This window comes from Sturnus vulgaris, chromosome 22 (genome assembly GCF_052056855.1).
Source record: "Sturnus vulgaris isolate bStuVul1 chromosome 22, bStuVul1.hap1, whole genome shotgun sequence".
NCBI classification, from domain to species: Eukaryota; Metazoa; Chordata; class Aves; order Passeriformes; family Sturnidae; genus Sturnus; species Sturnus vulgaris.
Genome location: NC_142264.1, coordinates 2,395,427 through 2,409,543, shown reverse-complemented (window position 1 = coordinate 2,409,543; position 14,117 = coordinate 2,395,427). Strand labels below are relative to the sequence as shown.

Genomic DNA, 14,117 nt, shown 5'->3' with positions numbered 1-14,117 from the left:
ATGTCACAGTGTGAGAGCCCACGGGGCTGTCCCGAGTGGGACACAGCCCCTGTCCCATGTGGAACCAGGACCAGCACACACGGGTTTGCCTAAAGCCCTTCCTTAGAGGCTCAGACTAAAAATCCACTTAAAAACCGAGCTTAAAAGGGGCTGTGTGGGTCATCAGCTGCCCCCAGATGTTCGTGGCCCTGGGGAGGGCCAGGTGCCCACTCTGGTGGTACTGTCACGCTCGGGCAGGACCTGGACCCCAACTCCCGCCTGGAGTTCCTGGGTACTTTATCTGGGGACCCCAATCCTGGTCCCCAAAGCGTCTCCCTGCATTTCCCAGGCACACAGGACTGGTTGGAGCCAGGGGACAGCCCCAGCCCTCGGCCCCGCAAGACCCGGAGCAGGGGAGGGTGGTCTGGCACCCCGGGGTGGGTGCCTCGGGATCGGGGACTCGCCGGGGGCTCCACGGCCGCCCCCAAGAGCGGGCGAAAGTCCCGGAGCTGCCGTCGGCAGGAGCATATGTGAGTTTGGAGACTCCCGCCCCTAAGCTGCTTTTATTAATTTGTAATCCCCAGCGAGCAGGAGGTAAAGGGATTCGGGGGATTAACGGGCTCACAGTAACAACCACAATTATCAGCTCCGGCTGCCTGCGGCAAGCGGTGCACACACGCACGGGGCTCTTCCCAGAAAAACACGGCCCCGCGACCGCAGGGACAGCTCCGCACACGCGGAAACGCGCGGTGCCACGGGGCAGAACACACCTGTACCTGCGGGACACACGCACCCCACACCTGTGTGCACAGCCAGACCCCGGCCCGGCCCCACTGCGTTCCCGCACGGCCCCACCCGCAGCCCCGCGTGTTCCGCACACACACACACACACACACTCCGTCCGTGTCCGCCCCGTCTTCAATTAGCGCAATTAACGTCAGCCACCCGCTACCTCTCCGCGTTCGTTAATTAATTAGCGGCGGGGAAACAGCCTCCCCCCGCCCCGCTGCCCACGGGTGGCGTCGGGGGAGCCGCGCCCGGCGGGGACAAACGAAATCGGGGCGCGGGGACAACCGGGGGGCAGCCGGGCCCGGGAGGAGGCTCCCCCCGACGGCGGCTCCCCCGACCCCCGTCCTGCGGCCATCGGGGTGTCCGCAGGGACTCCGGGGCCGCTTTGGGCCCGATGGCGGCGGCTGCAGCCCGAGCCCACGCGTCGGGCGCGGCCACGCGTGGGCCGGCGGGGCCAGCGCTCCCCCCGCCGCTTTTGTGATGCTAAAGAGCCCGGTGATGAACCGGGGCCCAGCTGCGGCCCGGTGCCGCCCCCGGCCCGCCCCCCGAGCCCCCCCGCTCCGCCCAGCCCCGCGCCGCTCCCTGCGCGCCCCTCCGCGCCGCTCCGCCACTCCTCCGCAGCCACCCGCGCACTTCGGACGGCGCCCACCGAGGCCGCGATGCTGCTGGAGCGGGTCCGAGCCGGTTCGGAGAAGGCAGCGGAGCTCTGCCCCTTCCCGCGGAGCCCAGGTGAGGGGGAGGCGCGCAGATCTCCGCGTCCCCCTGCGGAGGCACCGGCGGCTGCTCTGGGACCCCCGGGCTCCGTCTGTGCCGGTTCCGCGTTCCCGGGGGCACGGTCGGGGCTGGCTGCGGGGAAGAGCGGCCCGACGGCATCGGGGGCTCCGTCCAGGTCCATCCCGCGCTCCCTCTCCCTCTCTCCTGCCTCGTCCCCGATTTCAGAGTCCCCCCGTACGCTGCCGGCCCCGCGGCTGCTCCAGGTGCCCGTTTGGCTCCCGTCGGGTCTGGACTGCGGCTCCCCCCGATCCCGGGAAAAGCGGCGGCTCACGGGAGCTCTGCCCGGCCGGGCGGAGCGGCAGCTCCTGCCCCGGAGTCCCACCGCTCCCCGCTCAACGAGGACAGGGACGGAACGGGGACTTCCCACTGCCCGACGGTTCCCTCCGACTGCGGGCACCGCCCGCGCCCTCCCTGCCCGGCTCTCACGCCGCTTTCCCCCCACTTCAGAAAAACTCCGTTAATTCTTCTCTTAGACGTTCTTTCGTCCTGTTGAACGAACGGGGCCAGCCCTGTCGTGGCGGGGAGAACCGGGCTGCGCTCCCCCGGCGTGGTCGGGGCTCCGGGGCTCAACGGGAGAGGCCGAGCCGGGTTCGGGACAGCCGGTCCCGTCCCGGAACGGGGCGCTCCCGATTGTCGCCAACATCGAAAGCAGTCGATGGGGCTTAAGAAAAAAGTAAATCAACGACGAACCGGGGCGGGGGCCCCGCCGATGTGCGGGATCAGACGTGTCACCGTGAACGGGACTGAGCGCGCAGCCCCGCAGCCGCCGTGAATGGGCCGGTGCCCCCGGTTCTACCCCGGTTCGCCTTTCCGTGGCTGTTCCCGTGGGCTTTCCGCGGTGCTCACATCGCGTTTGAGGAGCTGGAAGGACGCGCAAACACCGTTTTCCCGCAGGACACGAGGCTCGTTCACGGCCCCGCGGTCCTGGGCTCCGTCGGGGCCCGGAGAGGCAGCGGGAAGGGCTCGGCGGGGCTTACCGTGACCGAGGGCCGGTCCCGGGGGGGCAGAACCGTGGGGTGCTTTGCCCTGATCAGGGTCAAATCCCGGGGTTGGCGGCTCACAACGAGCTCGGGGCTGCCTCCCCCGGCGCGACCCCCGCCCTCCGCCGGCCCCGTCGGGGCTCGTTTCGGGGCTCCCCGGAGCCGCATCCCTCCCGCCGGGCGCAGCCGGGAAGGGGCGGCGGGAGGGGATGTGCCGGGGGCGGGGGGGGATTAAATACAGCGCGCCGCCGTGCCCTGCCCGGCGCTTCAGACCGGCACCGGCGGCGAGGGCCGGCGTCTAAAAATAACCCGCTTTAGCGAATTAAATCCCCGGCGGCGCGGGGGTGGCAGCGGTCGGAGCGGGGGACAGCAGCCGCCGTGATTTGGGGAGGGGTCCGGCGGGGGGAAACAGCGGCGGTTCCGCGCCCGGCCCGGCCCGGCTGAGCCCCGCGGAAGATGCGCCAGAGCCCGCGGCCCGCCTGAGCGAGCGGAGCTGCCGCGGATCGCCATGCAGCGTAAGAGCCGCGGGCCCGGCTGCACCGGGACATTGCGGGATTTGTTACCGTGCCCGGTACCGGTGCCGGAGCTCCGTCCCGGCCGGGGCCGCTGCTTTTAGCGCTGCCGCTGTTGGGGTTGGTTGTTTGGACGCGGTGAAATGTTAAGGATAACGATTATCACCTCCACCTCTTACCCCCGTGCACGGCGATGCAGCTCCGTATCTCTACATATAATTATCTTTACATAGAAATACTCTCATGTCCGTATCTGTTTCTGTACAGCCCTGTCATACATCTCTCCGCCTCTGTTTATATCGATATATCTGTATTTATGTACCTCATATCCATATTTTCACCTGCTTATTTCTATCTATACCTATATACGGATATCTATATATTTATGTCTATATATCTGTACATTTCGTTCTCTAACTGCTGTGTCTGTTTGTTTTTATATCTCTGTTTCTCCATAACTGTATCTTTATCTATTTCTGTATGATCTCTGTCGGTATCTTGAGGGAGACCGGACAAGACTGCCGCGTTTTTATTTTGAGGGCAATTCTCGTAATTTTTAGTAGTTTCTTTCCTTCAGGCTACCCCGCCGTTGCTCGCAGGTGAATTTTGGAAGTTTAGGAAAGTTGCTTTTTTTTGGAAAAGGACAAAGAGTTTGGGATAATTACAGCTTTGCCGACGGCTTGCTGGGGGGTTAATTCCGTTTCCATCACTTCCCTTCTTGTTTATCCCCGTTCTCCCGGGCACTTCTCCCGGTGTCTGCTCGGCGCGGGAGCTCGCTGCTCTCCGCGATGCCGCGACAACGAATTTGAACGAATAATGATTTTTTTCGTGCCGCTCCTCGGGCCACCCCCGGGTCGGCCGTCGGCCGGCAGCAGCCCCGGGGCGGCGGGCCGGACCGGACCGGGCCGGGCGGGGAGGCGGAGGGGCCACCGGGGCTGACCGGAGCTGCCTCTCCGCAGAGATCCCGCTGTGCGCCGGCTGCAACCAGCACATCGTGGACAGGTTCATCCTCAAAGTCCTGGACCGGCACTGGCACAGCAAGTGCCTGAAATGCTCCGACTGCCAGACGCAGCTGGCCGAGAAGTGCTTCAGCCGCGGGGACGGCGTCTACTGCAAGGAAGACTTCTTCAAGTGCGTGGGGAAGGGAAGGGAAGGGAAGGGAAGGGAAGGGAAGGGAAGGGAAGGGAAGGGAAGGGAAGGGAAGGGAAGGGAAGGGAAGGGAAGGGAAGGGAAGGGAAGGGAAGGGAAGGGAAGGGAAGGGAAGGGAAGGGAAGGGAAGGGAAAGGTCAGGTCCGGGTGGGTGTCACAGCGCGGGCAGTACGGGCTCGTTTGGGGTTCAGCACCGGGACAGCGGCCCCGGGGCAGCACCGCGGACAGAGCCGGCTCCGGTCGGGACCGTGCCCGGCCTCCTCCGGCTCAGCGGCCGCCGCTTGTCCCCCCCTGCTCAGGCGCTTCGGGACGAAGTGTGCCGCCTGCCAGCAGGGCATCCCCCCGACCCAGGTGGTGCGCCGGGCCCAGGACTTCGTTTACCACCTGCACTGCTTCGCCTGCATCGTCTGCAAGCGGCAGCTGGCCACCGGCGACGAGTTCTACCTCATGGAGGACAGCAGGCTGGTCTGCAAGGCGGACTACGAGACGGCCAAGCAGAGAGGTACCCCTTGCCCTGTCCCTTCCACCCCCGAGGGCAGCAGGGAGGCGGCCAGGGGCGCTCCTGCCCTCCGGGATGGGCTCACACAGCGGGCGGAAGGGAGAGCCCGGGGAGGGTCGGGTGAAGTCAGGGGTAACTTCGCCCCTAACTCGCCCCGTGTCGGCAGAGGCTGAGTCCACGGCCAAGAGGCCCCGCACCACCATCACGGCCAAGCAGCTGGAGACCCTCAAGAACGCTTATAACAACTCGCCCAAACCGGCGCGGCACGTCCGGGAGCAGCTTTCATCGGAGACGGGGCTGGACATGCGGGTGGTGCAGGTGAGAGCCGGGGCCGGGCGGGCCGGGCCGGGCCGGGGGCGGCGGGCGGGGAGCGGCCCCGCAGGCTCGGAGCTCCCCGGCGTGCCCTGCTCGCAGGTCTGGTTCCAGAACCGCAGGGCCAAGGAGAAAAGGCTGAAGAAGGACGCGGGGAGGCAGAGGTGGGGGCAGTACTTCAGGAACATGAAGCGGTCCCGGGGGACATCCAAGTCCGACAAGGACAGCATCCAGGAGGAGGGGCCCGACAGCGACGCCGAGGTTTCCTTCACAGGTCGGTCCCCGCAGCCCCAGCCGGGATGGGCGAGCCCTGGCTGTGTCCTCCCCGCAGAGCCGCCGCCGTGGCCCGGCTGTTTCACCCCCTCGGTGCCGGCTCAGAATTGTCAGCAGTGAAACCGTGGGTGAAACCAAGCGGCCGAGGTGGGAGAAGGGCAGAGCCGCGGGATTCACCGCGGGGGGAAGCGGAGCCGCGGCAGGGAGGGGCAGCCCGGGGCCGAGGAAGGGCGGGGGAAGCTCCGCTCTGCCTCAGTCCGGACCCAAAAACTGCGGGAGGAGCAGGGAGAACTCCCCGGGCAATGTCAGAGCCGCTGCTCAAACACGGGATTCTCGGAGATACAAAAACCGGGAAGCCCAGAACCACTGAATGTTTCTATAGAGAAAGGAGAAAACGAGTGTGATTCTTTTAAAATTATTTTTAATTTTTTTAAATGTTATTTAGGGATGGTTTTATTTGTGCACTTGCTCGTTAGGACTCCTCAGTCCTGTGGGAGCTGTTCTTGTGCTGCAAAAAGGAAATTGTTGCATGTTAGGCAGCTTCTGCAGCAGTGTCCCCTTTTTGGAGCCGAGATTTCTGGTGACAAAGCCAGGACAGACCAACAGCAGCTCTGGTCCTGTGCAGCCTCACCCCGAACTCTCCAGACCCGCAGGGACAGGGCCCTGGGCCAGGTGACATTTGCAGGGACGTGTTCTACACAACCCCAACTCCAGCCCAGAGCTCCATCCCAAATTTTTGTATCATTTTTAGGAATGGGAGAGAAACTGAATTGCAAAGCTCTGTACATATTTACACAGACTGTGTATTTATAAACACTCACTTTTTCATCTCAGCTCCTCTCCCGTGCTCCTAAAAACTATTTGATTTTCGAGTCTGTTTATACACACTGTGTATCAGCTCATTAAATATGAATAGTCTATAAATAATAACTAAAAAATGTCGAACAATTATTGAGATCTCGATGCCACAAACAGGTTTTGTATCCCAGGCAACAGAGCAGCTCTCACTGTCCATGAAGCCCCTAAAGAATACAAACAATTTTTGCTGGGAACTTTAAAAATATTGCTCATTTTCCAGGAGTGTTTTTAAGCCATGCAAATACATTCTATGTTCCTGTGATTTCATTAGCCTGTTCCTGAGCAGACAAATATCTTAATTTAATATCTCTTTTCCTGAGCAATGGGGAATTTATCTTGAATTGGTTCAGGCAGCTCCTAAAAGTGGTATCAAAAATTCAAGATAAACCTCAAAACCAAATAGAAACAAAAAGTGGAAAGACATTGAATTCAATTCCCCTTTAAAGAATAATTTTTAAATCACAGTCTGATATTTTAATATGTACTTTTCATGCATATTTTAAAAATCCAAGATGTATTAGACATTTGTACTCAGAAAAAAAAATAATAATCCCGTGGCTGCCTATGAAGATTTGTCCACAAGGATGGGAATAATAAGGAATTACAAGTGGAAGAGCGTGGCTGCTCAGCTCCCATCCTTTTAATCTGTTTATACCCAGAGCTTGCAGGAGTTCCGGGGTGATTGATGCACTTCCAGTAAAACCAGTCCAGTCCAGCATTGCACCCCCAGTAAAACCAGTCCTCTTCCCTTTCAGATGAGCCCTCCATGTCCGAAATGAGCCATTCCAATGGGATTTACAGCAACCTCAACGAAGCATCCCCTGCCCTGGGGAGGCAGGCTGGCACCAACGGGAGCTTTGCCCTGGATCACAGCGGGATCCCGGCTCAGGACCAGTACCACGACCTGCGCTCCAGCAGCCCCTACGGCATCCCCCAGTCGCCAGCGTCCCTGCAGCCACTGCCAGGCCACCAGCCCTTAATCTCCAGCTTGGTTTACCCAGACAACGGCTTGGCCATCATGGCACAGAGCGGACAAGGGGTGGCGCAGCCCATGAGGGTCCTGGCCGGGAATGGACCGAGCTCCGACCTCTCCACCGGCAGCAGCGGCGGGTACCCGGATTTCCCTGCCAGCCCGGCCTCCTGGCTGGATGAGGTCGACCACGCTCAGTTTTGATACAGGGGCCACCCCCAGGCAGCGGGAAGGGGAAGGAACTCGGTGCTGTTAAATGTCACCTGCTCTTGGGAAGGACAGAGGGACGAGCCCTGGGTGCCGGGCAGGGAGCAGAGGGGATTTTGGAGATGACCCTGGCAGAGGATGGTGGACAAAGCCCTGGCACTGCAGCCCCTGGCACCTGGAGCGTCCAAACCAAACTGATTCTCGTGTCTTTACCAAACACCAAGACTTGTGCTTTACAGATTTGATAGGAGGTATTTTGCGTTTTGTTGTCAGTGCATTCTCCAAAGCAAGGACTTGCTCCATCACTCATCCACACCGAAACATTTTAAAGGGAAAATAAAATCCTCATCCACGGTGAAAGGTGTGACAATGTCTATATTTCTATAGGAGAAATGTTCATAGTGAATCACTTCAGAAATCCATGGTAGGAAACTTCTCTGTTCTTCCAACAGATTTTTTTTAAAAGCGCACCAATGCGGTATGTTTTGTTTTACTTTGAATTTACATTAACTTTTCTAAAATGAAATGCTCTTTAATATGCCAATCGTCTATCAACAGCCCTTTTCCTTTGTAAAATGAAAATCATATGTTAGTTCTGCTTCTCCCCTCTTTAATTTGTAGAGTGCTAGGTTGACTCTTCCATAGAAGCATTAAACCGTGAATAGATGTATTTATTACCAAGTAATTCCACATTTATCACGAGGTCAAGAGGGGAATTTTCTTGACCCAGGGACACTGGTGGTGGATCTGGGTTGTGGATCTTACGCTTTTCCTTCCAATTTCTTCACATCAGTTTTACTGCAAAGTGTCTCAAAAATCACCCTGATGTCTTGTTGCCAAAAACCTTCTCGGGGGGTCGGGCTGGTTTGAGGTGAGCCCTGCCCCAGGCACTGTGGAGTGAGCACCCCCTGCCCTGGGGACACGTCTCTGCTCCAGGCATTTGTGTTTTCCCACTGCTATTGTGCAAGCTGATTGTGAGGAAAGGCAAGACAATATATGTATATTGTTATCTGTAAAAATTATGGAATTAACTGTAGATTATGTGGATGTCCAGTGTCTTTTATTTATATTCTCGCTTTCTCTCTGATGATCAAATACTTCGAGATTACAAATAAATTTGTCAGCTAAACTTTAAATAGTCTTTTGCTAAATTCACATCAATATCAGTAAATAAAAAACCTGAAACTAAAAGCTCTTAAAACTTGAACAAAGTGTTGAAATATTCCCTTTCAATAGAGGAGCAAACACACTGATATGGAAATGCTTTGGAAAGAAAAAAAAAAGAGGATGGGGGGGGCTAGAAATCCTTGGGAGATCTGAACAGGGTTGCTCTGGTTTGATCATATTTTTGATGGGACATTGTTATTTTTCAGTATTTGTGGCAAAGGTGGTGGTGATACAGCCACAGGAAATAGAGCCTGATGTTTTCTGTCTGCAGAAAGTTGTGAACATGAAACACAGATATGGAAATATTTCAAAGAGGAAATCAGAAAGAAAGGGAAAAAATTCCTAAGGGAGTGGGTTTGACCAAACATATGCATATATATGTATATATTTACACACAAATACATATCCACATAAACACAGGGCAAGGATGGGGGAAACCCCAGGCAAAAATTTGCCACCTTCAGTTCAGAGCTCCTGAGTCCAGAGCTGGGCTCGGCAGCTTCTCCTTCCTTCTCCAGAAGTGAATAATAAAGAGACAACTGTTGCTGCCAGCCCGTAGCTACATCACAAGGACATTTCTTATGGAAATTTATGGAGTAAATAGAAAACGGTGGGATTTTAAACAAGCAGATTGCAGAACTTCACTGAAAGAGAAAAGAAGGGTTTGTATTTTCAAGAATTCCGTGTTCACCAAATCTGGGCAGGTGTTTTCTTTCAAAATACTTTGGCAATTCAAGTATTCATGATATTTTCATATAGAAGACTGGAAAAAATACCTTGAAATCCTCTTATTTCCTATAAATTAAGAAATAACAACAGCGAGACAGAAATGCAGTTGGTTTTAGGACAATTCTGGTGTTATAAAACCAGTTTAACAACTGTAATAATTGAACTTATGTTTTATAGATATTTTTCTCATTGTTTCCCTCCCGGTAAATAACGAGTGCTGTTGTTCCTCTCCCCCTGGGAATTCCCAGGGGATGCTGAATTTCAGAAAGGAGGAAATGCAAATCTCCCCCCTGCCTTTGTGCTTTGCTCTCAGAGGCAGAACGGGGCTGGAAGTTTTCTGCTCTGAGCAGGGAGAAGAGCTCCCCGAGTGTCCTGAGCTCAAATTCAGGGATTGCATTTCAGCCTCTCCTTTCAGGGCCAAGGCTCAAGGATTCCATTAATATAAATGCTTTCTTCCTGTTAAAAAGAAAAGCAATTTGGAAGAGGCAAATAAAACTAACACTGTCCGGCTGACTGACAGCTTGTAAAACCCAGGAGTCAGGAGAGGAGGTTTGCACTGCTCAATTTGCAGGTGGCTTTACAACCTCCACTGATTTCCATCAGTGCATGACATGGGAGGTAGGAAATTTTTTGTCTTCTCAATGAGGAAAATCTACTGTATTAATCTTTTTTTTTTTTTTTCTTCCCAAACAGCATATTCACCTTTGTGCCTAAACTTGTGTTCCCTACAGAAATGTTTAGATTTTGTGTCAAACAGTAGAAACAGTTTTGTTTTTTTTTTTTTCTTATTTGGATTTCCTGTGTGAGGCTAATGAAACCAAATCCCTGTCCCAGGGGACAAACACCTCCTCTCCTATCCAGTCTGATCCAGGGGAGGAGGTGACAAAAGGGGGGCCAAGAGCTTGGGCACAGAGCTTGGGGACTTTGGGGGGATGTGGGCCAGGTGAGACCCCTCATCCACAGGGAGCAGGGAGGGTGGACACGGCCAGCTCATCCTCAGGTCCCCTCTGGTGGCTTCTCCCAGATGTATCAGAGCATCTGAGCAGAAGAGTTCCCACTGTCCTCGTGTCCCAGCTCACCCAAATCACAGCCCTCGGGAAGGAGGCAGGAAAACCTCTGGATCCTCCTCCTGCAGCACAGGCAGAGCACGGGGGAGAGTCCCAGAGATCTGCTCTCAGTAAATATTCCAGCAAAGATGCTGCCTCTTAACAGGAAACTTGTCTCACCAGCAGCCCACAGTTCAGCAAAATCAAATTCCACACGGTTTTTTAGCTCCCTAGTTCTTCTTCCACTGAGGTCTGAAGAGTGTCCCTGTCCCTTCAGGGTGGGCAGATTCTGGCCGGACACAAGTCCTGCATCCCACTCCCAGTGCCTCTGCAGAGCCTGGAAAAAGGCTCCGAGTCAGCTGGAGGCGAGTAAATCATTCCTGACAGCTACATCTCTACAGGGCAGTTAGAATTAATGTAACAATTTGGCGTTTAATGAAGCAACAACATGCTGGGCTGCAGAGAATAGCCGGGACCTGCTGCAGTCATCTCATAATCCCCGAGGGACACAAACGGCAGCGGCTCCGTCAGATGCTGACTTGTCAGGCTGAGCAAACGGCCGGGTGGGGACAGCGAGGGACAGCGCAGTGGCCGGGAGCTGGCAGCCCCTCCAGCTGGGACACAGCCAGCGTCCGGCAGCTGAGCTCGGCTCCAGGGACTGAGCCCAGCCTGGAGCCCAAATCCCCTGTGCTCCGGGGATGGGCACAGCTCAGGACAGCGGGAGCATCCTCAGGGATCACTGGGAGCATCCTCAGGGATCACCGGGAGCATCCCCAAGGATCACCGGGAGCATCCTCAGGGATCACCGAGAAGATCCCCAGGGATCACCGAGAGCACCTCCAGGGATCACCGGGAGCATCCCAGGGATCACCGGGAGCATCCCCAGGGATCACCGGGCATTGCCTGTCCAGCTCTGCCCAGAGCTCGGGCACAGGTCACAGAGATGCTGAAAAATGTTGTTTGTGTAAAAAAAATGTTGTGAAGCTTGTCTAAGAAGAGTAGAGAACTAAATCAGCACTGGAGGGGGGGATTGGCAGAACAACGTGTTTCCTAAATGAAAACCAGCTCCATCAGGTGCTCTGCACCCCAAAGTCAGATTTCTGCACAAGTTGCAGATATTCAGCCGTTTGCAGGATAAAAACACTCCCTGCGCGGAGGAGGGGGAGAGGGGAATGAATGCAAATGACTTTGGAGACAATCTCCCATTTCCCATGTATATACACACGCTCTCAAAGCACCGCAGGCTGCAGCAGCTTGGATGCTTTAAAATAAATCACGCAGAGCTTTTTTTTTTTTTTTTACTCGCTTGGTTTTAAATGAAAGCGCAGCACAAAACAACATCCCCTCAGTTCCCAACCCACCCGTGCCGGATTCTCTCTGGGGCTGGCTGGTGTGTGTGTGTGTGTGTGGCCATAAACCTCCCCAGGTTTTGTTGTGAAGCCTCACGGTCACCGCCTTTAAGGGCTTGACAGGTTTATAAAGTGCTGAGTGTCCCCCAGGGACGGCGGCACTGTTTGCAGGGAAGATGAAGCGTGCCATATCCAGCTGGTCTAACAAGGCAGCGGGAAATCTAAATTAATTCAGGAATCACTTCTGTTTTGCCGAGGGAGGATGTTGTTCTCAATCTGTGGAAGCAGCCCATTGGAATACTCATTAACGGCAGGGATGGGGTGCAAGGCTCCCCTCGCCCGTGCTGGGGTAAATCGGGGCAGGGAACAGAAATGCAAAGAGCACAGGAGGGAAAGGAAGTGCAGGGACAAAGCCTCCCTCCCACAGACACCCACACAGGGCTGGCAGGGCTCCGGGTGGAAGGCTGATTTCCACTTGAAACAGCTGATTTCCTCAAAATGGAAAAGGGATGGGCCTCACCAAGGCTCACTCAGGCTCCACAGGTGAGGCCACAGGGCAGTTGTTTAATGGCTCCTGGCTCTCCTTATCCAGGGTTGTGTCCCTGCTGATTCCCAATTTCCCTCCACCATCATGGGTCACTCTCTGCTGACCGTGTAGGATCTGGGATTGAGCCTTCCCTCTGCATTGAAGGTCAGTTGTGCTGGTTGTGTTTGGGAGAGATGGTTGCAAAAATTATGAGGTGTGGGGTTGATGTAATTGCAGGACGTGGTGCTTGGTGTTTCCCCAGGAATTGTCCTGGCATTTGTGTGGACCATAAATGAAACAGATAAGGAGGTTGGTTCCCAACATGTGACTCTTTTCTCAAATGAAAAATACAACAACAACAAAAATTAACACCAAAACAAGACCCAAAGCTTAGATAATCTTAGTTTGCTGTATAATGAGTGTTTACTTTAACACAGCCTGGTTTGAGAGGCTGAGCTTGTTTGCTGGTTCCTTTTTCTGAGGCCATGCATGAGCTGTGGCTGCTTTTCCTTCTGTATGCTACAAGCTCTACTAGGATTGGTTGGGCTCTGTTTTGTTTTCTCAAGCGTGAATTATAATTTGAAAGGAGTTATAATGTTGTCTGGAGAGTGGATGCTGAAACTGCTGCTTCCCTGTTTCCTGGAGGGGACCCTGCTCTGGGTCTGCTGCTGCCCCATCTCTGGGGACAGGAGAGTCCTGGCACACAGAGGCACAAGCCAAGCTGTGTCTGTGTGTGCAGAAAAGGAGGGCTGGAGTTTTCCTTAGGGCTGAGCACTGTGGATCCCTGCACCAGAACCACCCCTGGGTGCAGTGGGATGAAGGTCCCACAGCCCAGCTGGTTCCTTGTGGGTTTGAGAGAGCAAAGCAAGGCTGTGTGTGCTGGGCACAGCCAGGGTGGCAGAAGGCAGCAGTGTTAAAGGGAAATTGGTTTGAATTGGTTTGAAATTGGTTTCACTTTTTGGAAAGTGAAGTTGAACATCCTGTGCTGTCCTCGGTGCCCTGTTTGTGTCACTCAGGCCCCTCTCCAGCAGCAGCTGCTCCAATGGCTCTGAGCAGCCCAAACCAGAGCCATGGGGAGCCTTTAGTAAACGAGGGAGGATTTGGGCAGCAGAACTCTGTGTTTGGGAGCTGGACTCCAGTTGCTGAGTGTATCACATTGAATTGGCTTCACAGGACGTGATCCTTTGATGGGAGTGTGTGGGTAGGATCTGAGCCAGGTCCTGTTCCTTGCCACCAGCACTACTTAGCACAGCCTTTTCATTTTCATTTCCTGAACGTTCCCTCCTCACTGTAGCCTGTTTCTGACAGGAGGCTGCCATGAACTTCAAAATTAATTTTCCTGGACTATCCTAATCATTCTAGTTGAAACATCCCCTTGTTATGCCTTTATCGGGATCTGACTCTGGGGGTTAAGGGTGTTTTGATGAACCTGCTTGATGTGGTAAAATTAAAACTTATTCTGGATTTAATTTGTACTAATCATACACTCAGAAATAAAGAATTGGTCCCCCAAGTGTTTTTCTGGACTGGAGGACCAGGCTCATTTATTTGCAGGGATTAATAAGCTGCCTGCTAATTGTGGGATGCTGATATTTGCTGTGCCACAGCACCAGGGCAGCACAACCACCCTGAGCCAGTCTGGAGCCAGGCAGCAGCCCAGCTCCATTGAAATACAGATTTGTGCAGGTTTTTATCACTAGATTTGCCAACAGAAAAGTCATTATGTTCTGAAATAAATTCCCTTGTGTTAGTTGAAGCATCTCGTTAACTTAGATGAGCACCAATTGACGTGCTTTGATCAGGTGGGATATTTCTGTCCCACTTCAACACGAGGGTTTGTGAGTTGAAGTGTTTGGACCAAGCACAGGGATTCAGCGAGTCCTGAGCCACTCCTCAGTGCCAGTGTTTGCAGGAGCTGCCACCAAAATAACCCTGAAGGAGCAGCTCCGACATTTGCAGTCTGTCCGTGCTGTGCAGCCACAGGACGTGTCCCTGTGC

At 54.8% G+C, this 14,117-nt stretch overlaps 1 protein-coding gene across 1 annotated transcript; it reads left to right on the top strand.

Annotated features, from left to right (window-relative positions):
• Positions 1-1,427: 1,427 nt before the first annotated feature.
• Positions 1,428-7,299, top strand: LHX3 (LIM homeobox 3). The gene is made up of 6 exons (XM_014880014.2): positions 1,428-1,497; positions 3,994-4,165; positions 4,483-4,685; positions 4,849-5,000; positions 5,097-5,268; positions 6,881-7,299. The coding sequence occupies exons 1-6, from the start codon at positions 1,428-1,430 to the stop codon at positions 7,297-7,299; spliced, it is 1,188 nt and encodes a 395-aa protein (XP_014735500.1).
• Positions 7,300-14,117: the final 6,818 nt, after the last annotated feature.

Bases quoted from the DNA above. Each gene is read 5' to 3' on its own strand.
- LHX3 (XM_014880014.2), top strand. From the start codon at position 1,428: ATGCTGCTGGAGCGGGTCCGAGCCGGTTCGGAGAAGGCAGCGGAGCTC. The intron at 4,686-4,848 runs GTACCCCTTGCC...CCGTGTCGGCAG, and splicing joins CGAGACGGCCAAGCAGAGAG to AGGCTGAGTCCACGGCCAAG. The intron at 5,269-6,880 runs GTCGGTCCCCGC...CTTCCCTTTCAG, and splicing joins CGCCGAGGTTTCCTTCACAG to ATGAGCCCTCCATGTCCGAA.